The 26,958-nt window shown below is 61.8% G+C and overlaps 2 protein-coding genes across 2 annotated transcripts; both read left to right on the forward strand.

The window, feature by feature from the left end:
• Positions 1-2,758: 2,758 nt before the first annotated feature.
• Positions 2,759-23,155, forward strand: LDBPK_100550 (hypothetical protein, conserved; the record flags this gene model as incomplete). Its single annotated transcript, XM_003858843.1, has 1 exon — positions 2,759-23,155. One exon carries the CDS (start codon positions 2,759-2,761, stop codon positions 23,153-23,155), a length of 20,397 nt encoding a protein of 6,798 aa, XP_003858891.1.
• A 1,967-nt stretch (positions 23,156-25,122) lies between these two features.
• On the forward strand, positions 25,123-26,226 carry LDBPK_100560 (glycerol-3-phosphate dehydrogenase [NAD+], glycosomal; the record flags this gene model as incomplete). The annotated part of the gene is made up of 1 exon (XM_003858844.1): positions 25,123-26,226. The coding sequence occupies one exon, from the start codon at positions 25,123-25,125 to the stop codon at positions 26,224-26,226; it is 1,104 nt and encodes a 367-aa protein (XP_003858892.1).
• Positions 26,227-26,958: the final 732 nt, after the last annotated feature.

Below are 26,958 nucleotides of genomic sequence, written 5' to 3' on the forward strand. Positions count from 1 at the left end.
CAAACTTTATGTTTTGATATCATTCTCCCCGCTCATTTTGTCTCTCGACGCCAGGCTGATGTGAGTGTGTGTATGTGTGTGCGTGTGATACATACGCGTCGTGCCATCGCACGCAAGCCTCATTCTCCCGTTGCTGTTGTTTTCTGTCTCTCACCCTCCGCCGCCCGTGCGCGGCGACGACGTTATATGCGCACGCATACATATATATATATATATATATATATGAATATCAAAAGGAATTTTGCAGAAAAGGGGGAGGCCCGTCGAAGAGTAACGTCGGCAGATATGCGCAGGCATGCATGCCATACATACATCACCATCACCACCCCTCCCTCCCCTCGTCCTCTCCTTTCCTTCACTCTAGCCGACCCACCACGACGCCCTAGAAATCAACCGTGAGGTAGGCGATCGAGTCGCAGAGTAGCGTAAGCGGAATCAGTATCAACATATTAGGGACATGCTAGCACGAGACACAGACGTGCACATAAGCGAATATGTTAGCGAGAAGTCTCACGGGAAAAAGGGGGAGGATGAGGGGCATCCCAAGCCGTCTACTGCCTTCGACCGCGACTGCAGCTGCACATTATGAAGCCAATGGTAGAGCGAAAAGAGGGGGCGGATGGGGCATGGAGGTACGACACCTTCACCAGCACGTGCACACTCGCATTGCAAGCAGTTGCAGCGCATGTGTCTTGAGCCTGTGAATGCAGCGCATCCCTGTCGTGTTGAACTCTCGCCTTTTTATTTCTTTCCTTTTTCCTCTATTGTGCGTGCACCCCTTGATGGCGAGGGGGGGGGGGGCGCCCCCACGCGCCGCCATGCACGGTATCCCCCAGGGTCCAGTGGGCCCCACTCTGTTTGGGGTGGAAGCCAAGCAGCCCCCTCCCCCTCTCCTCCTTCATCCCCTGCCAATGCCGAGCCGCCTCTGCTGGCGACGTGGTCACGTGCCTACGGCGTGGGGAGGTCGAAGCGATGCACCGCTACCGCTGTGTCGGCGCACATGTCCCGGACATGGTGGCGGCGCGGCGGCCTGCGACAGCGAGCACACCTCTACGCCGTCCCTCTGACAGGCGCAATTCGAACGCATCCCATCCGGCCATCACTGCCTGCTGGCGGTGAGGCGGGCCTGCGACGCGTGGAGGTCGGGTAGAGCCTGAGGCAGGGGCCGTGCTCAGGTAGCTGGGTCGGCGCACTGCTGTAGCGCGTGTGTGTCTACCGATACCCCGCGCCACGCGATGAGGTCTGTGGCAGGGCTGGTCGGGAGGGGGCCGGTTCAGCGTGGCGGTCTGACCCCATGCTGTGCACCGCAGAGAATGGGCACGCGCGTTGGAAGAAAAAGTCTGTACATGCGGAAGAAGAGAGTGTGGCACTTCAGCATAAATACACAAGTATAGATGCGTCGAAGGACATCCCGCAGCTCCTGCCTTGGCACCACTCTGGCGCCCTCTTCTTCCTCTCTGTGATGCGCCATCATGCCTCGTCCTGCTGCGGTGTACAGGGTGAAGGTCACCGGAAATGATAGCCCTCGTTAGGCGGGTGGTGGGGCGAGCGGGGCTGCGTACATGCATGGGTGCTTGTGTGTACCTTTCACTGTGAAACTGCGTATGGCGGGCTACGCTGTACAAGAATGCCGCATCCGTTCCTTCACGCCTTCTAGCACGCTGTCTCCTTCTCCCCTTCCGTTTACTTTTTTTTCTATCTCTCTCGGCGTTGTGTCGCACACACACGTACGCGTCTCTCACACACTCACACACCAACAGGCATGATCTCTCCCACTGCGCTGGGTCACTTGTCGTCCCCCCTTCTTTCATATTCCTTTTCCATCCCCTCTCTCTCCCTTCATCTAAATCCCATCCCACCCCTCGTCCCCACGAAACCAACAGAGAAGACCTTGCTCGTAAAAAGCGCTCGGCGGCCACAAGCACGCCAGCACGCATGAAGCCTCGTTGGGGATTTTGTACGTGAACGCAGAGCATAACATCGTTTATACACAGAGTCCTGCGGGTCAGAAACAGCACAGCGAGGCAGTACGGTGGGCGACTCTTGGGACGTGGTTGAAAATCCGCCTTTTGTATAGCTTGTTTTGTTTTTGTTCGCTGTCGTCGTCGCGTCTTCCACTGCGCGTGCGTGGGTGGAGGGCGGTGTGTGTGTGTGTGTGTGTGTGCGCCCTCGGCTCATCATTGGCATTAGCCTCCTCTATCCGCACACCCATATTCCTTTCATCGCCCACGCCAAACCCTACACGCACGCTTTCCTATTTCTTTGATTGGTATTCGTTTTCTCGGCGTGCTCGGTACCTCGAGGCATTTCGAGTACTTCCATACACGCCACCCTCCTGCATGTCAGCGGCAAAGGGCAGGCGAGGGGGGGCAGATATCCACGCAGAACCCACGACGCCGGCTTTCACCGCTCCCCTCCCACCTTGATCATCTTCTTTCCCTTGTCATTGCCTGCCTGTGCAAGTCTGAGCGGTTGCTGCGTGCCCGCACAAGGAGACGAGGATAGGAAGGTGGAGCCGACGCCGGTGTGGATGTGAGGCTAACGAAAGAAGGAACAAGAAGATCCGCACCTCCGTACGCACAAGCATCCATCCGCTATCGCTGTGCGTGTGTGAGAAACCCCAGCACGTCGAAGTGGTGGCGGCAACACCAACGACAACCGAAGCCCCGCCACAATTCTCACGCGCATCGCCGAACTGAGGCGAGCAGATACCCATTGCAGGACAAGGACGGGGGTGGGGGGCAGGCTTGAAACTATAATGGCGCTGGCATTCGATGGCCGTCGTGCCAGATGGCGACGAAACGGTCGATTACTGTCGCTGCTCCTCGCATGCCTATGCGCTGCACTTGCGGTAGTGGCACCGGCGTGTGTAGCCATAACTTTCTCCATGGCCAACGTGCAGCAGCCGTCAGTATACCAAACGATTCAGATCACCTTGGAGTCGAACCCCTTAGCGCAGGACCCGAGCATCACCACCAGCGACCTCGTTTTCTTTGTTCCATCGGACGATATCAAAAAATGCGTGTACAGCAGCACCCCGACAGAGAGCACCCCCGGCTACCACGCCGTCAAGGCCACCGGCAGCGGCGGCTTTACTGGCCAGCTCATCCTCGCTGTGACTTCGACGGAGTTCACCACAGGGACGACGTACTACCCGTGCTACCTCTCGAGGTCAGAAAAGTCAGCGACGATTGTGCGGCGCGGCTATGTGTCCCCAGGCTCGGATGACACGCTGGCGGTGTTGCCCCCCATCTACACAAGCTTTAGCATGAGCCCCACGAGCGCCAACGGTGGCGAAGGACCTGTGAGCCTTACCATCGTGCAGGCAGAGCACAGCGATCGCCCGATCAACCAGGGCCTGTCGGGAGGCCACACCATCCTGCTTGTGCCATGCGGGAGCATCTCCGTGAGCGGCAGCACTGTGGAGAGCAACTGCGACGATCTGAACACGCTGGTGACGCCGTGCGCCACGGTAGGTGCGGCCAGCGAAACCCCGACCGGCGTCGTCGCCCTCTCCGGCTTGCAAGGCCAGTCCACCGGGAAGGTGTCCGGCAACTTCACAGTGCCCTACAAACCCAACACGAGCGGCTACTACATGTGCGTCCCGTACTGCTATAGTGCCTCTGCCGGCTGCGGCGAGTCAACGACGGCCATGTCCTTCACAGTCGTGGCATCCGCTTCAGCTGAAAGCAGCAGCTACGTACTCACCTTCGGCGGCGCTAATCCGGGCGTGTACAGCAGGACGCCGGTGCTTCCGCAGGCGCGTGAGAACGGTCTCATGTACTTCACCGGCGCCGGTCTGAGCGCGAGTGACGCCGTCAAAGTTATTCGCGCCCACGACATGTGCACTTCCACCACGGCAGCGCTGCTCCCCAACCTCGAGGTCGGGGCGCTGCAGCTGACGGCGGAAACCGACGGCATGACCACGGCGCAGGTTCTGTTTGTAGCGCCGGACCTTGTGGCGACGCAGGTGGTGGGACGCGTCTGCTACCAGCGCGCCGCCAGCGGTCTGTGGTCTACCGCATACCTCTCCGCCTTGAATGCGGAGGCGGATTTTACCATCGACATTCTGCAGCCAACCGAATTCGAACTCACGAGCTCGAGCACGAGCCCCGCCGTCGGCGAGACTCTGACTCTGGCCTTTCGAGGAGACGGTCTCGACGGGTCCGTAGACAAGGCTTACCTCTCCTCCAGCAGCGACGGCAACCCGTGCAACCGAGACGCAAGTGGAAGCTCATCGAGCAGCAGCAGCAGCAGTGGCTCAGAGACGTACAAGCGTAACATGTACTTTACGTGCAAGATGAGCGGAAGCAGCACCACGACCTCCACGTGTACTGTCATGGTCGATCCCGAGGACACGAATGCGGCCATGACTCTGAGTGTGTGCTACCTGAAGGGTGGCAGCAGTGGGCAGACGAACTTCGCGCAGGTCCACGGCACTGTGGCACTCCAGGCACGAAACCCGACCTATGCCGTCACTCCATACCCCATGTTTGCCGGCCAATCGGTGAAGTTGGCCTTCACGGGCGTGAGCCTGCATGCGGATGACGAGGTGCGGCTGATCGCGCCGAGCGGGACGTGCGATGACAGCAGCTCCATCTTGGCCACCGCCACCATCCACTCCGTAGAGGAAATCGTCCAGAATGTGGTGTACCAGTACACCCTGGTCGGCTCCGCCGAGACGTGCATCATGGTCTGCTACCGTCATTTGGGGTCAGACATGTGGGTCGTGGCGCGGGGCGCCGACGGAAGGCCTGCCGTGTCGTCGGTCTGTGCAGCGTCTAACGTTTACATCTCAGCCTTTCCGGTGCGGTACCGCATCACAAACCTGGGCACAGGCGGCAGCGACGGCTCCACTGCCGGTACTCTCCTCACTGTTGGCGAGACCGCGACAGTGCGCTTCACTATCACAAGTGCCCAGAGGTTCTCCTCCACCACTACGCCGACCACCATAAAGGTGGTGCAGGCGGCAGATACATGCGTGACAACGCCCTGCGGCACGGAGAACGTTGCCGCGTGCGCCAGAGCACAGCGTGCTGCCGATTACACCGACTCCATTACGAAAACGAGCAGCGCTGCATTCACTGCCTCCATCCAGGTGAATGGGGCAGACGTAAACTACATTGTGTGTGTGGAAACCTCTAGTAGCTCGGGGGCGTACGTGCCGGTCCTGCCCACCTCAGAGACGTCGTCGACCAGCACTGCTTTCGGCTTCATCACAACGCAACAGAACCCAACGCTTGTGTCGCACACCCCGAACACGTGGCGAGTGGCCATGAGCACGCTTTACACAACCTTCAGGGGGTCAAACCTGGACGCGAAGACGAACGTGGTGTACGCCGTCGCGGCCAGCGCGCTACTGGCCTTCTACACGGCAAGCGAAGGCACCGTAGTGGCAGTGTGCCCGCCAGTGCCGCAGACGCCGGAGACTGTGCTTGTGTCCGCCATGGTCACAAACAGCAGCAGCAGCAGTAACTTAGCGATGGTGACGTACACCCGGGCAGACCGTCTGCACGACGGCCAATACGTGTACCTATGCTACGCATGGTCGGCTGGCAGCGGTGACTCGCACATCACGATGGCGGGCAGGGTGAGCGTGGCAGCAGCGATCCCGTCCTCCTCCGCATGGCAGGCGCCCACAGAAACGAGCAACTTGCGCGCCGGGCAGCCGATTCAACTCAGCTTCACCAGCAACCTCACAAGCCTGTCCGCCATGAAGGACGCCGTCTACTTCTACAGCTATGTTCAGTCATCGAATCCGAACCCGAACTGCTACTGTGACCCGACGGCGTGTGCGACCGGGATGCGGATCGCCTACACTTCCAATATCACCTTCACCTCGGCGACGACGAGCATAAAGGACGACACCACGATCTACACCGCTCCGCTCGGCTTCAGCAACTACGACTACGGTGCCATCTACATCATCTGCTACGCCACCTTTGGGCAGGCTGCCGACACCTACATGGGCCGTGTAACGGTGGACCTGGCGAACCCGACGTACTACACCGTCTCCAGTGTGGCCGCACCTTTAAACCGCGTCGGCGCGCCGATCACCATTACGGCGATTCGCCGCTGCATGACGGCGGCGTGTGCGCTGACGCTGCAGGACTCACTGCGCTTGATTCCGAGCAGCGTGCAGTGCTCTCAGCTCTCGTCCGACAGCTCCAGCGGCAGCTCTTCAGCTGCGGAGGAGGCGTCTGTGCAGGCCATTCGCGACCCCGTCCTGAACCCTGGCGCGGTCTCACTTACGCGCACCTTTGTTGTTGACGCCGAGGGAACTTACCGCGTGTGCTACCGCCTCGCGAGCGGGACCACCTACAGCGATGTCGTCTTCTCGACCAGCTACAAGCGCTCTTTGCTGACGGCTGTGACGGCGAATCCGCAGAAGGCCACGCCGGTGCCAAGCGTCCCCTCCGCCGGGCAGTTTGTCATCATGAATCTCAGCTGCACGATGGTGTCACTCTGCAGCACGTGTACGATGCTGCGGCTGGTGCCGGGGGTGCGCGCGAGCTGCTGGGAAAAGGTGTCAGGGACCTACAGCAGCGACTCGTGTCTGACGACCACCTCTGTGCAGTACCCAGACCTGTACTTAGTGGAGGGCAGCTATACGGTGTGCTACGGTAGCAACTACACGACGTCGCATCGCGTTCCGGGCACCCTTACGGTAACCTCCGCGAACCCGTCGAGCTACACCCCGACAGAGTCGAGCGGGTACGCCGTGTACACAAATCAAGCCACGGACTACACGCTGGGCATCACCGGCACGGGGCTGGCCACCGCCGACACCGCATTTCTGCTGCCGGACATGGGGTACACCTGCCACGACCTCCGCACTGGTGAGGTGCAGAGCCAAGGGAAGCTCGCAAGCTGGCTCCAGCCGAGTGTGAAGCCGTATCCGCTGCAGCTGACCTCGGCCGGGGTGTCGTGGGTGGTGTCGAATCAAAGTAAGCGCTTCGGCGGCGGCTTGCTTAACGACGCAGACCTGTGCCCGGGTAACGGGGCGCCGTGCTTGCTGAAGTTGTGCTACATGCGCTCCGGTACTTCCTGGGCGCCCGTCACTCTGCTGGCCTCCTCCTCCTCCTCGTCGACGTCGTCGTCGTTGTCGTCAACGCCGTCTGGGATCGAGCTGTTTGCCTCGAACCCGTCCTCGGTGGAGCTGGATCGCTACCCGCTGGCGATCGGCATGTATGTGATGGCGACGGTGCAGGGCGCTGGTCTTTTGAGCACGGACATGGTCACCATCAACGCAGGCGACTGCAGCGGCGCCGCTGCGACCGTCTCCGTGGCGGGCGCCGTATACGTGAACGACGCGGGGAAGCAGTGGTATGGTGTGCTGCGCGTGAAGAGTGCCGCGAGCAGCTACGCTGTGTGCTACTGGCGCTCCGGGTCGGCGACCGAGGTGGCGGCCATCACCTTCGCCGATGCGACGGATGTGTCGACGATACTGATACTCAGCACGCCGCTTTATTACGTCCTGAGTCCGTCCAACTTTACTTCGATGCATACACCGCTGACAAGGTACGAGGAGCTCATCGTCAGCGCCAGCTTCATGGACCAGGGTACCTTAGGGACAGCGCTGAGCTACGTGCAGCTCATCACGGCTGACGCGAGCGTCTCCGAGTGCAACTACGGGCCCTTTCAGTCGGTGGCGAGCGGCGTCACGCCGTTCCCGGTTTCTCTGACGCTCTCATCTGTGCCAGGCAGCGGTGCCTCCGGTTCACTGACCCTGTACCAGGGTCGTCTCACCGTCGAGACAGGGGCGTATGCCCTGTGCATGAACACAACGATTGGGTTGTTCCGCGTCTTCAAGGCTCCGCCCAGCGCTGCGTATACCACGGAGGGCAGCAGCGAGGTCTTGGTTTACGACGCCGTGCCCATCGCATACACCGCGGTCCCCAAAAGCGTGATGTTGGGGCAAGTTGTGGCGCTGACGTTCTCCAGTATGTCTGCGAGCAGCAGCGACAGCGAAATAGATCAGGCCCCGGCCAAGCTGGAGGCAGGTGACTCGGTGCAGATTATCGACGGCACGTTGTACGAGTGTGGTTTTCCGAACGCGACGGTGCTGGCGGCCGGCGTCGTGTCAGCGAGTGGAAGCAGCATGGGCTCGACCACGGTCTCTCTCGCCCTCCCCAGCGCCTACAAGCTAGACGGCGTGGGAGTGTCGGCGGGGGGGAAGAACTATACAGTTTGCTACCGGAAGCAGAAGAGCACCTTCGCCACATCCCCGCGCATCGGCAGCGCCGTCGACCGCAACTTTCGCATCATGGCGGAGGTGCCGACCAAGTGGACAACGCAGCCTCAGCAGGCCCAGGTGAACGCACCACTCAACATCACCTTCTACGGGGACCTTGAAGAGGATGACTTCCTGACAGCAGCCGATGTGGCGTTTCTCGTGTCCGTGCCCGATGGCGCTGAGCCGGACTTCAGCCTGTGCCATGTGACGGCAGATAGCAGCAGCAGCGGCAGCAGCAGTGCGAGTGCGGGCCGCATCGTTATCTCTCAAGGCGCCATGACAAAGCCGGACAACGTCAACACGCAGTGGTCCATTCCGGCCAACGTGCTTCTGGAAAGCACCTACGTCGTCTGCTACACAGCCAAGAATAACGGGCAGCCGGTGTACGTCAGCTCGCCGGCGACGCTGGTCGTGTACCCGACGCAGTCGCCGAGTGGCGCCTACCTTGCCCGCAGTGCCACGTCTATCGTGAACGACCTCACCGCGTTACAGGGCGAACGTGTGTTTCTACTCTTCAACACGACCGTGGCGCTGGATGTAGTGCTTGACAACGGCCAGAGCTCGAGCTCGAGCTCGACCCCGTCCCTCGAGAACTACGACGCGGTTCGCATCACGGCGGACAGCGCCTGCAGTGCGCCGCTCGGTGCCGGCGTCATTGACCCGATTCCTACGGATTTCGGTTACGCGCCCCCCGGCATCGTGGATGAGACTACCGGTCTTACGGTGCCGTACCTGAACCTGCGCATCCGCGCCGAAGTGGGCAGCTACTACGTCTGTATGCGCCGCCGCAATCGTGAGAGCTGGCAGGCCTACTACGAGTTTGAGGTGGTGGGCGGGCTGTACGTGGGCCCGGCCGTGCTGAGCATATCGGCTGCCGCTGTTTTGACGTTTACGACGACGCCGACGACACCGCGGGCGTGGGTGCCGCACACGGAGGTGCAGGCAAACTACAACGCTGACTTCAGTATGGCGAACGTGGTGCAGTTCTTCTTTGTGGCCTACACAGGTACCGGCAGCGTGACGGACAGCGACGAGATCAACGGTGACTCCTGCTACCGCCCCGCCTCTTCGTCGGAGGCGGCGTCGGCCTCCGTGACACTTGTGAACCGCACGCTGCAGGTTTACCTCGTAGACCCTATGTTCACGCAGCACAGCTTTGGTATGGCGGGCACGTACCTGCTGTGCTACCAGATCACGGGCCACAACATCGCCTCCATCTACCCGACTGCCTTGACAGTGGCCGACCCGAGCCCGACTGCCTACATAGTGCCCAGCCTGCTCTCTGTTCAGCACGCCTTCACAATGAGCATCGTCGCGATGGACGCCATCTTCGCCACCGGCGCCAGCAACGTCGCGCAGATATACACCGCGACTGACGCGACCGTGATGCCCAACTGCACAGAGGCGAGTGTGCCGAGTGGTGGCACGACGCGCTTCACGAAGTTTACCCAGACGAACGCGTCTTACGCAAGTGTGGAGCCGACGCTCCTGGCGCCGGGCTACTACTTTCTGTGCTTCCTGACGGACGGCCAGAAGAAAGACTTCGTCGTTCCGAACGCTGCAGGCGGCTACGTCTTTTCCGTCGGACTGGTAGGCGCGCAGAAGTATACGGTGACACCGTCGCCGGCCTACCTCGGTCAACTCCTGGATATCAAGATTACGGGTAGCCAACTGAGCAGTAGCGACCACGTCAAGCTCTTGCGCGTCTCGCACGACGAACTGAGCAGCAGCGGCAGCACCACGAGCAGCGGAGGGAGCTACGTGGCCCAGTGCACACCAAACTCGGAGAACGCCGACGCCAGCGAGGCAGCCGGGGCAGCGGGCAGCACCGTGCAGAGCTCGAGCGGCACTGTGGCGCACTATCACCCCCGTGTTAACGAGACTGGCACGTTCATTCTGTGCTATCAGAGCTCCTTGTTGAGCAACGCATGGGTCTGGGTGATGGACATTCATCAGTTCACCGTCGGCTTGGCGCACCCCACGCACTACAGCCTCTCCGTGGCAACGCCGTACGAGACCCAGGTGCTCCTGCTCTACATCCACGACAGCGGCGACGACGGCAGTGGCACGGCAGGACGATTGCAGGACACAGATCAACTGAAGCTGGTGGAGCGCGGCTCAGGAGCGAACGGCTTTGATTGCGCGGCGGGCGCCACCAACAGTAGCGTCATTGGCCTGATCAGCTACGTGAGTGCGCAGAGCAACAGCAGCGTGCACGTGTACCAGATCTGCGGCTCCGCCGTGGCGAGCGTGACGGTCTGCTACGCGCTTTCAGGGGCAACGGCGGCGTCACCGGGCTGGGCGGAGGTGCCGCTTCAGTCCCCGCCGCCGACGTACATCTTCGAGGGGGTGTCGATCGAAGCGAACCCGTTTGTGGGGCCGCTGCGCAGCTCAAGCAGCAGCGCCTCGGGGACCGCTACCGGCTGGGTGGCACCGCGTCCGTACGAGCCTTTTTCGTTCTACTTCACAACGGAGGCAGCGGGGCTGGAGGCGCAGCGCGTGGCCTTCGCACAGTCACCGGTGACCTTGTGTGCCCTGGACGTGAGCTACGTGGCACCGCTGCTCTACCAGAAGGATCCGGAGCAAGCGAGCGAGTTCACCGTGTCGCTGCCGTACGCGGGCAACTACGCCGTATACATCGGTCCTTACGCCGCCGTGACGGCGCCGAACATTACGCATGGCACGCCGCTCTTGGTGGGGCAGTGCGATCCGTGCAACTTCACGCCGAGCTACGCACTGGTCGGCACGTACGTGCTGCTGTCCTTTCCCAGCAGTGTTGGCGACTCCCTCGGCGACGCAGACGAAGTGCGGCTCTTTCCGGTGTCCCAGGGGCTGAAAGGGCGACCGTGTGAGGCAACAACAGGGGCGTACGCCGGTGTCACGCTCACGCCCGACTCGGCGTTGAGCACGAGCAGCATGACCGTCTTCAACGTGACCACCGGCGCGGAGGCGGAAGCGAAGTACCTGGGCGAGTATTACGTGTGCTACCGCAAGGTGAGCGCGTCCTCCGCCAGCGCTGGCAGCTCGACAGCCACGTTTGCGGTCGTGTCCAAGAACGACGGCGCGGCCTCCATCTTCTCCGTCTACCCGGCCGACCTCCTCACGGCAACGGTGTGCCCTGCTTCGTCGATGTACGCGCTCGAGACAGCCGTGTTCAACGTGACGGCGCGCGACACGGCACTGTACCCGAACGTGGCCTTCAGTTCCTCGGATGTGTTTGTCGTCGTGCCGTCTGATGTGCTGAGCAGCACCGTCGGCGGAGGCTGCGGCAGCATCACTGACGTGGACGCTCTCGTAGAAGCCTCTGGCGGTCGTGCGCAGCTGGCGAAGCTGGACACGTACGGCAACGGATACTCGAACTGGTACCTCACCTTCGCGACGCAGATGACTACGGTTTACTACAGCTGGTGCTTCAAGATGCAATACGACACACTCTTTCGCAACATCTCAAGCTCGCTACAAACGGTGCTCATGGAAAACCCCTACAAGGTGATCACCACCCCGCCGGTCATCCTGCCAACCTCGAGCCCGGTGCTGATCGACATCAAGGGCTCTGAGATGCTGCCAACGGACCAGGTGTATATTGTTCCTGCCAATCAGTCGTGTTCGGAGACATGCAGCCTACCACTAAAGCCGACAGAGTGGCCCGACGTCGCGCACACCGCCCAGCACGTGAACTCGACGACGGCGCTGGTGACCTTTTCGAAGCCCATCGACGTCACCGTCTCCCTCGGCGTGTGCTACCGCCGCACCGGCCGCTACCTAACGCGGTTGGCGAACATCACCGTCATGGAGTCGAACCCCACCTCCTACACGGTCAACTTCGTGCCGCGCGTCGGAACGCGGCCGACGTTGGTGTTCACTGGCGAGGACCTGACAGGCACAGACACGATAATGATTGTGAAGCCCGGCGTCACCTGCCTTGAGGGCAACGCCGTCGCCACCGGCACATTTGTGTCAGTCAGCGAAGACGCAACGACGAGTCAGTTCCTTCTTGCGCTGGTCGGCAATGCAGTGCTTGCGCAGAACTACATCGTGTGCTACGAAGTATCGACCGTCGGCGCCTATGTGGAGGTGTCGCCTGTGCTGCAGGTGCTGGAGGGCGGTCCGTCGAGCGTCCTGTCAAGCAACACCCCGATGCGTGGCCGTGCGACTGTGCTGACAGTGGCGGACCCGCAGGTAGGGGACGAGATGTACATTGCGTGCGTCGGATGCAGCTGCTTCGACGAGGTTGAGGCTGCCGTGCCGTACGGCAGTGTGCGCGCGACGGCGCACGTCCTGGAGGGCAGCACCTCGAGCGCCTCCGACGTCGTCTCCATCTCGCTGCGCGTCGGCTTCAACGATACGAAGAGCTACCCGGTTTGCTACCGCCGCAGTGACAGCGGATACGCGCAGATTGGCGGCACCGCCTACTTCGTCACCCCGGTGCCGAACTCGCCGAGCGCGGTGGCGCAGCTTCCCGCCTTAGCGCAGTACCAAGGCCAACGACTGTACTACAACTTTTCAGACTACACCGCCGCCGTGCCGCTCGGTAGCGGCGACCTTGTCATGCTGGTGCAGGCAGCTCGCACCTGCTGGGACAACGTGGAGATGAACGCGAGCGGTGTGGTGGTGCAAACAAGTGAGCTGACGGGCACTGTCGAGTCCCTCAGCATTGGCAGATGGGAAGCGCACGTGCCCTCTCTGGGGCCCGATGTGCCATCTAACGCACCCGCGCTGTTCCCGCTCTCCTACCTGCTGTGTTACCGCGAGGTCGCGCAGCTGGAGTACGTGAGCGTGCCGCTTGAGATGCAGACGACGGTGATAAAGGCGGCCGACCCGGCTACCTTCGAAACGAATCCGAAGACCGTGGAGAAGGGTATGTTGGATGTGAACATGATGTTTAGCTACACCGACACAGGGAAGGAGGGCGACGAGGCGTACGTGGTGCAGTTCACGAGCCTCACGAACACGGTATGCGACGACGCCAGGTCCACGCTCGTCTCAGCGCGCGGAAGAGCGCACCCGGTGTACATACTGAACATGTCTGGCGGTGCCGTTGTGGGCAACGACAACACGGCCGTGTGCTACACCCGCGCCGGCGCAACAGTGGCCGAGGTGCCGCAGCTGCTTACAGTGGCCGAGAGCAATCCAAGTGGTTACCTGACGAACGTGACGACTGGGTCGGTGGCGCGCGGGCGGCAGTACATCGAGTTCGTCATCGTCGGCTCCGGCCTGAACGTTATGAGTGACGAAGTCGTTTTCACCGACGTGCCGTGTGCGATGGCGCCGCGCCCGTTCAAATCGAGCGGCCACCTCGCGCGCCTCGGCGACGCCGCCGCCAACGGCACGACGTACAGTGTTGTCACTCAGTTTGTTTCGCTGATGAGCCCGATCGACGTCTACGTGTGCTACCAGCACAACGCCGTGTGGCGCGAGGTCGGCGCGGCGCTGACGCTGAACGCGCCGCAGCCCCTGACGGTGTTGGTGATTTCTGCAGATGGGACGCAGACAACGCCCCGCGCGGGGCAGCACCTGCACTTGCAGTTGATCGATGGCATGCCGACGGTGCCGATTGGTGCCGTGGTTCTAAGCGCAGAGACGACGGGGGAAGGAACGTGGTGCCACAACTTCACGGCTGCGAACGTGCAAGAGCCGGCGCTGGATATATTGTCGGAGGCGATACTGGACGTGTCGGTGTGGCAGGTGTCCGGGCACGCGCGGTTGTGTGTCCGCTATGACGACGGCACGCCGTGGGCCGACGTGGCCACTAGCGTCGATGCCACCAGCATCTACATTAACCCGGCAAACCCGTCCGCTATGGACGTCTTTCCGAGTCCGCCGCGAGTCGGGCAGAGCGTCACGCTGACGTTCCACCTGTTGGTGCCGTCGAACGCAGGGGATATGGTGAAGATCACGGCGCCGACTTACGAGGCGTGTGAGATGGCCGCAAGCATCAACGGCTTCCCCCCTGTCATGCCCGTCACGGTGAAGGACAGCGCGACGACGACGCTCACGCTCGTCGACTCGACAGATCCGCTGCTGTATCGCAGCTTCAACGCTACTGGGACGTACCGAGTGTGCTACTACAGCGCGGCAGAGCTGTCGTGGGGAGTGGTGGGTGGCACGCTCGCCGCCGGTTCCGTCACGGTGGAGGAGCTGGTGCCGCAGTCGTGGGTCATCGCCTCTGGCCACACCGAGATCGGGTACGAGTTCGCCCTAGCCTTCCACGACGAGCTCAGCATTCTAAAGCCAAGTTCTGGCAATGACCTTGTGTGGGCGGCGCCGTCCAGTGTGAGCTGCGGCGCGAACCCGTACATGTGCAGAGGATGCATTATTTTCGAGTGGAACGCGTCGCTGTCGAACTCCTCCATGGCCGTGACGGCCGCCAACGCCACGGTGAGTGTGGACTACATGAACCTCTGCTACCGCCTCGCCGAGGCTACGGCAGCGCTGGTTGCTGGCTCGCTGAACATTACGACAGGCCCCATCCAGTGCGTGGAGGAGGACTCCTTCATCTCAGGCCAACAGCAGCTGATTACGTTCCGGCTGGATGCCGGCACCGACGTCACGGACGACAGCTGGCGCCTCTCCTTCTACGCAACCACCGCGTTGCACTGCAACGATCGCTACCTCGAAGGCTTTATCCCGGGGTCAGCGCGGCTGCAGGAGGTGACGAGCACGTCGGCGACGTATTTGGTCTTGTGGCCGGTCGGACTGGGTGTCACGACCAGAGAGTACACGATCTGCTACACCCATAACAATCTGGTGGGTCCAGTGTGCACGTGCGGGCAGATCGACGCGAACACCGGCGAGTGCTACATCACTGGCTCACCAGGGTCGCCACAGAGCTTTACGCCGTCGCCGCATCCGACCTACGTGGGGCAGTCGATCACGCTCAACTTCACGGTGAACGCGTCCATGACGGCCTACCCGCCCACTGCCATCAAGTTTGTCACGTACGTGGACGAACTTACCGGCTGCGACGGCGCCCCGGCCTTCACGCCGGTCGGGGCCACCCTCACGAAGATCAGCGCACTTCTGTACATGTATGTCTTCAAGCACAACTACACCCTCGGCACCGCCACGCTGCTGGTGTGCGCGCTTACAGACTTGTCGACCTCGTACGGCCGCGTTGCCTCGGTAGTCGTGCCCTCGTCGCCAACGACGAACAACACGCTGTGGATTCGGCCCTACCTCGGCCTCACCACGTTCCCGTCCGAGGCGGACTATTTGCGCTCGATGCAGACGCTAAACCTGACCTTCACGATGGCGAGCCGGCAAGAGGACGATGTGGTGAGCAAGCACGACCGCATCACCGTCGTCGGAGACCCGAACAACTGCATCGAGTCCTACATCAGCGCTCAGGACCCGTTGACGCTCATGAGCATGTTCTACCTTCCCGACACGGCCTTCCTGGCGCTGCCGGCGACGGTGCTGAGCGTCAGCGTGTCGCTGTTCCTCACCCGGTCCCTCGCAACCTTCGCTGCCAGCACAGCCAGTCAAGGCACGCACTACTTCTGCTACAAGTTGGGAGACGGTACGTGGGCGCCGATTCTACCGAAGCTGACCATACAAGAAGCGCTAATCGGTAGTTGCTCCGTCACAGGCGCGCTGAGCCCTTCCAACGGCGACAACGGCGAGTCCAGTGGCTCGACGACAAACAATGGAGGCTCGCTGCGTGCCATGTACTACGCCCCGACCCAAATCCTCGGCACGGCCCTGTTCGAGCGCCTGGCGTCGCCATCGGCGGATGCGGTGCGAGTCGTGCCGCAGAGTGAGTGGTGCACAAACGATGCGGCGGCTGTCTTCACCATTGCCGTGGCCTCGGGGTCGTCCTCTAGCCTGAGCAGCGGCAGCGGCAGCATCGAAGCGGTGTTCTTCGCACCACTGCAGGGCGCGTACAAGGTGTGCTACCGCTTCGGCACAAGCACAAACTGGAGTCCAGCGTGCACCGATCTAAGTGTGACGGACCCCAGCCCGACTGGGGCGACGACGGGGTGCTGGAATGTGGGGCAGACGATGAACATGACGGCGACGCATGTGATCCGCGACTACGTCTTTACGGCGTCGGATCACTTGCGGTTGGTGCAAGGCGCGTTGCCGTGTCGCCACTCGAACGGCTCGCTGACGGTGTCCTCGGAGACGGTGACGGTAGGTGACGCGGTGCAGCCGGCATATGGCATTCTGCTCTCTGATGTGGTGGCGGGGCAGACGACCTACATGATGCCGCCCGCCTTCTTCCGCACTGGCACGAGAGACGTGCGGCTGTGCTACACCGACGCTTCGGGTAACCAGTTTACGGTTCCCTTGGACTTCGTTGGTGACCCAGGCAAGTCGCTCTTTCCTGTCCAGGCCCGCCAGCCGAGCAGCATCGTCTTTCCGCAGCGTTACATTCAGGTTGGGCAGCGCATGTTCATGAACTTCACCTCCGCCAGCTCTTCTGTGACGCCTCCGCTACACCCGTACGCCGCACTGCCGCAGCTCTACACGCCGGGCCCCGCCTTCAACGGCACCTTTGACGGTGCGACACTGCTAGCAGTGTCGAGCAGCACCGCTTACATCGATGGCCGGTGCGCTGCTGCGCTGCGTGCCGGCACCCTCACCAACACCTCGTTCTTAGGTGTCTACGGCTCGGCGGCGCAGAGCGGAGAAAGCTACGTCCCGTACACCATCGGTAACTACGACCCGACAGTGGCACAGCACTACATTGCATGCTACCAGCTCGCAACGTGCGGCGTGGTCGACAGCGGCGACCCGTTCCGGGTGCACAACGTGAACCCGTCCAGCGTCTACACAGACGTCTCGACGCCACGGCGGGGGCAGCTGATCGAGGTGGTGTTTACGCGAGACACGGCGCCGTCCGCGGTCGCGCTTTCGCCTGGCAGCGATCGCGGCATCAAGCAGACCGATCTTGCCTCCTGCTGGACCCTCACCGACATCTCTGGACAACTGGTGCAAGGCACCTCAGACCTGACGCACTTCACGTCTATCTTCTACGCCCAGGCGCCAGAACTCGCCTCGACGACAGCCACGCGTAGCTGCTACAAGCTGAGCGAGGGCAGCTGGTCAGAAGTGCCGAACGGCGTGACAAGCGTACTTGCTGCCAACCCAAAGAATTTTGCGACTCATCCAGCCTCGGCGCGGGTGAACCAGGTGAACTACATCCAGTTCTACGGCACGGGCTTAGGCAGCAACGACCGGGTCAAACTCATCACGCGCTCGCTGAACTGCAGCGAGGACTCGGTGCCGCCGTCGTCGCTCGCAGCCTACAAGGCGACCGAGCCAAACAGCGCCACCGCCGGCACTTCTGAGGGATGGAAGGTGACGGAGGTGAGCAGCGACGGTTTGACGGCGAGGCTGAACTTCACGTCCAGCTCGACCGGCACGTTGAGCGTGTGCTACCGGCTTGATGCAGATACAGTGTGGACGCTGGTGTACGGCGACCTCATCATCTACGAGCGCAACCCGCCCGTCGTCACGCGCACGCCGGTCACTACGCTCGAGGGCGAACTCTTCACGCTGAACTTCACGGGGTCCACCGAGGGTATCTCGGACCTTTCCTCTGATGATCGCGTGGTGCTGTACTACGGCTCAGCAGTCAACTGTGTCGCCCCGACAACGGATGAGACGGCGCCGTCGGTCACCGCCTCCCCGTCGCGCACGGACATGCTGCCACAGTCGATCGCGTACCAACTGGACATGGGCACGCGCGGCAACTACACCCTCTGCTACAAGGTCTCCGCCTCGAACGTGCCAGGTGGGTACGTGGTGGTTTGGGGCTACGATGTCGTGGTGGTCGCGCCAAACCCGCAGAATATGACGCTGTACCCGGTCCGTGCGCCGAGCGTGCACCGGCCAAACGAACTGCTGACGCACGTGTTCGCTGGATGGGCGCTTGCGGCGACGACTGAAAAGATGGATTCGGTGAAGCTAATCGAGGCGAGTGCGAGCGGTAGTACCACCGACACGATGTGTCAGAAGAACTCGGCGGCAGCGGCGATCACGTACTACTCCCTCTACGCGAACGGCACGCATGCAGAGCAGGTGTGGCGAGCGTCGCCCGCCGGCATGCATGTTCCGTTCTCGGTGTGCTACAAGCTGTACGGTGGGCAGTATCACGTCATTGGAGACACGCTCACCATCACCGGGACGGCGAGCCCGAGCGGGGCCACGTCGGCGAAGCTCAGCGGTAGCAGTACAACGATCTCATCTGGCGAGTCCATGTCGTGGACGCTGGTCGGTGCCGACGCGCAGTCCTGCGCCGATAATGAAGCCCTGATCTTCTTCAGCGCCAACGGCTGCCACAACGCGCCCTACTACGTGAATATGTCGGCGATTCTGTCGTCGAGCGCGTCGATCGCGATCACCTTCCCAGCTGGGGCGGTCGTCGTGTCGAACTGTAGCGGTATGACGCAGCTGCGCGTGCCGTGGACGTACCCGTTTGATGCCGGCTCGGTGAGCGCCGCGGCATCGTCTCGGACGGCTCTCCTTTCCCTGTGCTACTGGAGCACTGGCAACGACGCCGTCTCGGTGCTGTCGAGCGACGCTATCACCCTCAGCCAAGGTGTGCCGCCGCCGCTCGACATGACGCTGTCCGTGACGGCCCAGGAGGTATTCAGCTTCGACCTTTCCGTGTCGCCAGCGACAACAGACTGGGTCGTGCTGGTGGCAGACCCCTCAAGCTGCGTCGGCGTCAGCGCCCCTGCCGACGACGCGGACTTTACGGACCTGAACTTTAGTGAGACCACGGGCGTGGCCACCGTCACAGCAGCCGTTCCTGGCGCAGGGATGTACTACGTGTGCTACTCACACCAGGTCGGGGTGTGTGGCGCAAGCACGGGGCGTGAGTGTGCGCGTGTGGTGGCGCAGGTGGAAGCAAGGGCTGCCAGCCCACAAAGGTGGAGCGGCCAGCCGACGCCGGTGTACGTGTCGAGCTCGTTGGCCATCACGTTAGACTTTGCCAGTAACGGTGATGCGTCAGCGCAAGGGACAACGGCGTCGGCGTGGCTGGCCGTCATGGCAGCTGAGAAGCTGCCGCACACCATGCGGGACGTGTGGGTAGCGTGCGTGCAATCGCAGACGATGAAGTCACTTCGGTACGGCTTGACGTACAGCAGCGCGAGTGGCATGTGGAACACCGATCACATTCTGGTGCGATCTGGACCGTACGCCCTGTGCTACACCGCGCAGAGCACAGTAGAGGCGGCCCTGCATCTTTTCGGTCCAGTCAGCAACGCTGGCCCAGTGGTGCTGGCGAGCACCGTGGCCGGCGTCGATCTGCCACCCTCAATGGCAGTAACGAACGTAAACACGGTGGTGCTCACGGGCGGTGGCTTGTCAACGACGGACGTGGTGATGGCAGTGGCACTCCCCTCCTCGAGCGAGTCAGGATCGGCGTCAGCCGCGACGGAGGTGCCGAGCGACATCTGTACAAACGAAGCCTACAAGCCTCGCGTGAACTCGACGAACCCGAGCCCGGCGAAGAGCACGGGCATGACATCGATGCTGCGAGAGCTGGTCTTTACGACGACGGGCGACTACGTGCTGTGCTACACCGCGACCTACGGCCTCACAACGAGCGACAGCGACGCTAGCAGCGACAGTGAGTCCGTGACGGGGACCCCCGTTCTGATCACCCCGAAAGCCTTCACGGTGTCGCCAAGCGTGATCAGCATGACTGTCACGAGTTTAGTCCTCGAGGTGGGTGTTGAGCTGCACATTGTCTTCACCGGCAGCGGGCTGATGGTGTCGGACATGGCTGCACTGGCGTACGTGGGAAGCATCGAGGGCTCGCCGACGGTGCCGACCGTGTGCCTCGGCACTAGTGTCATCTACGAAAACATGGTGTCCGTCAACGCAGACGGTACCAACGCCAACTACAAAACGACACCGGTGAAGCAGGGTGTCCACATGGTGTGCTTCCGCAAGTCCTTGTCGACCACCCCCATCCTCATCCCAACCCGGCTGTGCGTTGGCGTGCGGACAGCCGTACAAGCTGTCTTCACGGTGCAGCCAGGAGGATGTACAGCCCTGCTGGTATGCACAGTGCAGCCCACAATCACGCTGCTCAACGCTTCGGGTTTGGCCACGTCGGCGCCGCACAGCTCTGTGAACATGCTGCTGTATCTCAGCGACGGCACCACTCCCGCGCCAGCCGGCCAACTGTCTGGTGGCACCGTCTACTCGCACGTGAACTTCACCAACTTCACGTTCTGGGCGCTGCGAGTGTCGACCGCAGGAAGCTACGTCATGAAGGCGTCTGTGACGCTGCCGGGCGGGGACACGCTGGCGGCGACGTCGAGCGCGCTCAAGGTGGCCGGGGGCGGCGAGCCGGTCGTGGACGTGGCGGAAGTTTCGTGCCTTCCCGTAGGCATCCTGGACCGCACGGTCGGGTCTACGACGGACACGGTTGACTGCCTAATTACGGCCTTGACGAGTGATGCGCCGAACAACTTTACGGTGTTGGTGAACGCTGGCATGGTGAGTATGGTGACGCGGAACGGCACCACGAGCAGCGGACTCTCGACGTACAACTTTACCGTCACCGCACCGGCAACGTCATCGTCGGCGACGGGAATCGTGAACTACATGTCGATTTTAGTCACACCCATACCGCCATACGAGACCTTGCCGGTGCAGAACTCTCCCCTGACGGTGCGGCTGGCAACGTCGCCGAGTGCGCTGACGGCGATCGGCTGCAGCGCCGGTACATCGCAGCTTCCGCTGTCGAACATGGTGCGCGTCGGTGGGACGCTGATGTGCTACGTGCAGGGCATCGCGAAGATTCATGGCCAAGCACGCGAGATTGTGGCGCGTCCGGAGGATCTGAAAGTGAGCAACTACTACAACGGCGACGTGAGCACGAGCGCGGCGGTGAGCCTCGGCGCCTACCCGTTGGACGTCAACGGCCGCTACAACTTCACGGTGGCACCAACGACTGGCCTGAACATTTCCGTCGCCGGCACCGTCTTTGCCAAGGATGACGCCGACAGCCCAAGTAGCGGCGCCACGTCGGCCTGGGCGGCAATGGCCAATAGCCCACAGTCGTTTGTCCTGATCGGCGTGCCAACCGCTGCCGCTTCAAGACTGATGTGTACATCAACGCGGACAGGGTCGATGACGTGGTACACGCCGACTGAACCGTTGCAGTGCACGGCCACACTGGCGAACGCGCAAGGACCAGTGAACGGCCTGCAGAGCGAGTACAGTGTGCTGCTACCAGACGGAGGCAGCGTGTCTGGCTTTGACGAGTTGGCGTGGGGTGTGAGTCTTGTCTGGAAACTTGCTGCGCCGCCGCCGCCGCCGTCGTCATCGTCGTCGTTAGTGAGCTCGATGAAGTCGGTGCAGCAGCAGCAGCAGCAGGCGTATGCGGCGCGTGCTGTGATAGACACCCTCGCTGCTGCAGTGCGGCGGGGCTTTAGTGTGCAGGTTCGCTACACGCCATCCATCAAGGTCATCGCCACGTATGCAGGTGACTTGGTGTATGTAACGAGTTTTGTCAAGACGGTACCAAGGCTGAAGCAGGGGGCGACGGTGAGTGTAACCTTCGCGGGCATTGGACTTGTGACGATGCACCGCTACACGCTCGGGGCCATCTCCAACTGCTCCAGCGTGCTGTCTGAGGCCAGCTCGATGGAGGGCGGTGCGGCGGGTCAGCTCGTCCTCACCTTCGAGGTGCCGAGCTCCGTCTTTATCATCTGCTTCTCCCCGCAAGACGCGCGCACAGCGCTACAGCCGCTGCTGGCGACGCAGTGGACGCCGGAGTCAGGCGACCCCTCAAGCAGTCGGTGGACGAGGGACGATTTGGTGTTGCTGATCGTTGGCGTCGTTGTCTTGTTCATTCTTGTGGTGCTGCTGGTGATTCTACTGTGGTGCATCTTCTGCGGCCGCGAAGAAGACAGCGAGGACAACATCGTGGATGAGGAGCACCTCATCATGCACCACGCGCCGGCGAGAATGACCACCATCGCATGCAAGGCCGGTGGTAGCGGACAGAACGTTTACATGCCGCCGCGCGCGAACAACCGGTATGTTCTCCGCATTTCCAATGAGTCGCTGCCCGCTGCATTGCCGTCACCAGTGCCGCTGCCCATTGTGACCTCCTCCACGTCGCCGCCGCCGCCGCCGCAGCAGCAGCAGCAACCTTCGCCGCCGGTCGCGCCGCCACAGCAGCAGCACCCGCAACAACATCCGAGCAGTAACACGCAGATCCGCATCAACATACACGACGGTGACGGTGCAGGCAATGCCTCGCCGCGCGCGCCACGGTCGCAAGCCACCACCCCTGCCGCGGCGACGTCGGTGACCTACGCTGGTGGCAGTGACAGCGCCCCCCCACCGGCAACCATGCGAAAGCGCCACCACCATCGCTCTCGTCGCAGCAGCAGCGCGAGCAGCGACCACCGGTCGCACCAACAGCATCGGTCGAACTTCAAGTACGCTGATGTCGACCGCGCTGCGCCGCGGCCGCGGCCGCCCTCGGACTCGAGCTCCTTCACGGGAACGAGCGCGACAGAAATTCGGCAATCTGTGCCGCCGCTGCCGCCACCGCCTCTGTCGTCCGTCACAACGCCGAGCACCACTGTGCCAGCGCCGTCAGCAAACTCTGGGTTGGTCGAGAGCCCTCGTCAGGCAGTCAGCACGCCGACAGCAGACAGTGTGCCGAAGAACTTGCCGCCACTGCCGCCCCCACCGCCGCCGACCATTTCACTGGCGTCGGCGATGGCTGCACAGGCGCCCTCACCCGGCCTCTACGAGCACCTGCATCACACCACGTCGGGGATGACCGTCCCTGGCACCGTAGATGCGTTCGGCACGGGCCTTGGTAGCTTGGGCCCCTGCCGCAGTGACAATGGCGCCACAGAGGTGTTGGAGCCTATCATCGTGCCAGGGCATACATCCAAGCCAATGGTGCGTTCCGCATCGTCGCCGCGGTAGTCTTGAGGAAAAGGCCGATGCAGCACTGATGCTCCCGCGTCGGCCTGCTGATATGGCGTCGAGGGCCCTTCTGTTTTCTGGCTTGCGCGTCGGCGCCAAGCATCCGTTGTTATTTGCTGCTCGATCTCCCTCACTCGTACACGCATAGACGCGCATCGTGTCGGCCGCGCCTCCTATGCGTCGGAGGTTCACATAGAGCGTATAGAAAGCCGTGAGGTTGGGGAGCCTTCGTGGCTCACTGTGCCACAGGTGAAGCGCGTAGAGAGGGAAGGCGGTGATGCGTGCTTGTGCGTCTGCCCATACCACTCCCGGTGTCGTAGGCTCCGTTGCCGCGGCTGCTCACGTCGTCGGTGTCGTCTAGGCAGGGCGGAGAAGAGGTAAGAGAAAGAGGGAGGGATGTGTACGCACCGCACGCGGCACACCAGTGTGCACACCTCCTCCTTGCTCGGTGGGTGCGCAGCGGCACGCGCCATCTCTTTTCTTGCGCAGTGACTCATCCACCTCCTCGGTGATGGTGATGGTGATGCGGTTTTCATTTCGATGTATCGATGTGCGTCCTCGTCTCCTCCTCTTCGTCTTGGAGAGGAGGTGGTGTGTGTGTGTGTATTCTTTATGGGCGGTGGCCCCTCTGCTTCTGCGTGTTTGCCGTTGTTTCACGAAGTGCCGCGAAGCACAAGGGTAGGGGAGCTGCGCCGAGGGAAGGACTGGCGGAGGAGCACGCGAGACGAGCCGCGGCTCCTCGAAGGCGCCACCGTGTCGCTTTCCGTTTTATTCGTTACGGTGTGTTGTGTGTTCCCTTTCATAGACGAATCCTGTGTGGCGCTGATGTTATCTTTTGCTGTTTGCGGTGGTGGGTGGGAAAGTGGTTCGATCCCCACCCCACCCCGCGCAGACGGCACGGCACCCCTCCCCCTCCTCTCCCGACCCTCTGGTTAATCTTTAATTCTTCTGTTGCCTTCGCCTGTGTGTATGTGATGTCTCCCTCTCTTTCTCTGTGTGTGTTTAAGGGGGAGGGGTGTCAGCTCATCTCCGTTCGCCTGATGCCGCATGCCATGTGCCCTCATTGCACGTGCGTCATCCAGAGTTTCTTTTCCTTCCATGTATCTCCTACTTGTGGTGGTGGTGTGCGCCTGAGTTGACGGACGGGTCTCGATTTCCTGTACCTGCGTGTGTGTGTGTGTGTGTGTGTGTTGGTGTGTATTCCTTTCCCTCTGCGTGCGCTTGTCGGCACCAACGTAAAGGTGATGTGCGCGCGCGTGTGTTGACCGACGCCGCACGCTCATGCCTCAAAGATGTTACCGAAAACAACAGACGCGAAGGAAACAAGCAAACGCGTCCCACCCCCACCCCGGGGAGTGTCATCCGCCATCAACCAAAGACGGGCGGCGCCGGGGGCGGGTGACGCGTCCCTGGCCACACGCCGTTCGATACGCCTTGCCGCGCGTCTAGTTTGACGAAGGCGCTTCTCCCCACCCCCCCCCCATCGCGCCACCCGGCGCGTGCGTGCAACCACTTCCGTGGGCACCGGCGTTGACGTCGCGGCACTCGTCGCCCACGCCGTCCTCGTCACTTGTATGGACTTTTTGCGTCTGAGCCCTTAGCAGGCACGTACACACACACACACACATACACGCATACGTCTCTTGCCCTCCCCTTCCTCCCTCTTGTTTCCTTCATCATTTCATTCTTGGCAATGCACGCGCACAGATTTTTGCGGTTCTCCATCCTTGTCTGACGCCCCTGCCCTTGAGTGCCATTCTTTAGCTTCTCTCTCCTCATTCCCTCCCCTACCCCCTCCTCAGGACGACGACGACGACGACGACGACGGACCAAGCGGAGAGTCCGATTCCTTCCTAGACGCCTCTGCGCGATCAACGCCGCGCTCTCCCAATTAGTCCTAACACACACGCACAAGCCGTGCACTGCCTCACTGCCAACCAACCCAGCCCACTCAGCGTAAAAGGAAAATGATCTCCGCGAAGAGACACATCGACACGAATGAGCTGCTGCACCTGAACAAGGCCGTCGTCTTCGGCTCCGGGGCCTTTGGCACGGCGCTGGCGATGGTGCTCTCCAAGAAGTGCCGCGAGGTGTGCGTGTGGCACATAAAGGAGGAGGAGGCGCGGCTCGTGAATGAGAAGCGCGAGAACGATCTCTACCTCCAGGGAGTACAGCTTGCGTCGAACATCACCTTCACCTCGGATGTGGAAGAGGCGTACAAGGGTGCTGAGATTATCCTCTTCGTCATCCCGACCCAGTTCCTGCGCGGCTTCTTCCAGAAAAGCGGCAGCAACCTGATCGCCTACGCGAAGAAGAATCAGGTGCCGGTGCTTGTGTGCACGAAGGGTATTGAGCGCTCGACGCTGAAGTTCCCGGCGCAGATTGTTGGCGAGTTCTTCCCGGGCAGCCTGCTCTCTGTGCTCGCGGGCCCCAGCTTCGCCATCGAGGTGGCCACCGGCGTCTTCACGTGCGTCAGCGTCGCCTCCGCCGACATCAATGTGGCTCGCCGCCTGCAGCGCATCATGACAACGAGCGACCGCTCCTTCGTCTGCTGGGCCACCACCGACACCGTCGGCTGCGAGGTGGCCAGCGCTGTGAAGAACGTGCTGGCCATCGGCTCTGGCGTGGCGAATGGCCTCGGCATGGGTCTCAACGCGCGTGCCGCCCTCATCACGCGCGGCCTGCTCGAGATTCGAGATCTGACGGCCGCGCTGGGCGGCGATGGCAGCGCCGTCTTCGGCCTCGCCGGCCTCGGTGACCTCCAGCTCACGTGCTCGTCGGAGCTGTCGCGTAACTTCACGGTGGGCAAGAAGCTCGGCAAGGGTTTGTCTATCGAGGAAATACAACGCACGAGCAAGGCCGTCGCGGAGGGCGTGGCGACGGCCGAGCCGCTGATGCGCTTGGCGCAGCAGCTGAAGGTGACGATGCCGCTGTGCCAGCAAATCTACGAGATCGTGTACAAGAAGAAGAGCCCACGCGCCGCCATCGCAGACCTCTTGTCTTGCGGCCTGCAGGACGAGGGTCTGCCGCCGCTCTTCAAAAAGTCGGCTGCGACCCCCTCCAAGCTGTGAGGCGGAAGAGGGCACACAAACACGCACAGGCAAGCAGACAAACAGGCCCACGCATGCGCACATCGCACGTCAGCTGTGTTCCGCGTGTGCGTTTTCTTCGCGTGCGTTTCTCCTCCTCGTACACGTCGGCATCTCGAATTTCCACCGTAACCGGTGCCCAGGGCGGCCCTCCCTTCCCTCGTCCCCTCCTTTGTTCTCCGTGCGCGTTCCGCTCACGAACAACCTGCACGTGTGTGCTGTTTTGTCCGGGTTCGTTTTCTTCCGTCCGTTTCCCCTCGCCACCTCCCACTCTGCGTGTGCGTTGTCCACCCCCCTCCCTCTCCCTCCCCATCCTCTCTGCGCTTCTTGGCCGGTCTGTTGAGGCGTGTATGTGCACAGCACGCGTGTGGCTGCGGGTGCTGTACGCGTGTTCTTTTCTGCGCACATCCTCCGTCTTGTGACCGCGTGTAGAGGAACAAAGGTAGACTGGAGCCAACCAGAGGGATTCGAGAAGCATCCAGCGCGAGTTGTGCGGCGCACACCGCTGACGGCTCCCCCTCCCCACACACACACACGCACTCGCGCACGCGCACGTCAATCACAGCGAGCTAGCCCAATGAGTGAGTCACGGAGAGCGAAGAGAGCGAGAGAGAGAAGCCGGAGTTGTGTTGTCCATCGGTGTGGTGATGTCCCTTCCCCTTGCTTTCTTTCCTTTTTCCTCTATTGTGCGTGCACCCCTTGATGGCGAGGGGG

Source organism: Leishmania donovani, chromosome 10, assembly GCF_000227135.1.
Source record: "Leishmania donovani BPK282A1 complete genome, chromosome 10".
Taxonomy (NCBI): domain Eukaryota; phylum Euglenozoa; class Kinetoplastea; order Trypanosomatida; family Trypanosomatidae; genus Leishmania; species Leishmania donovani.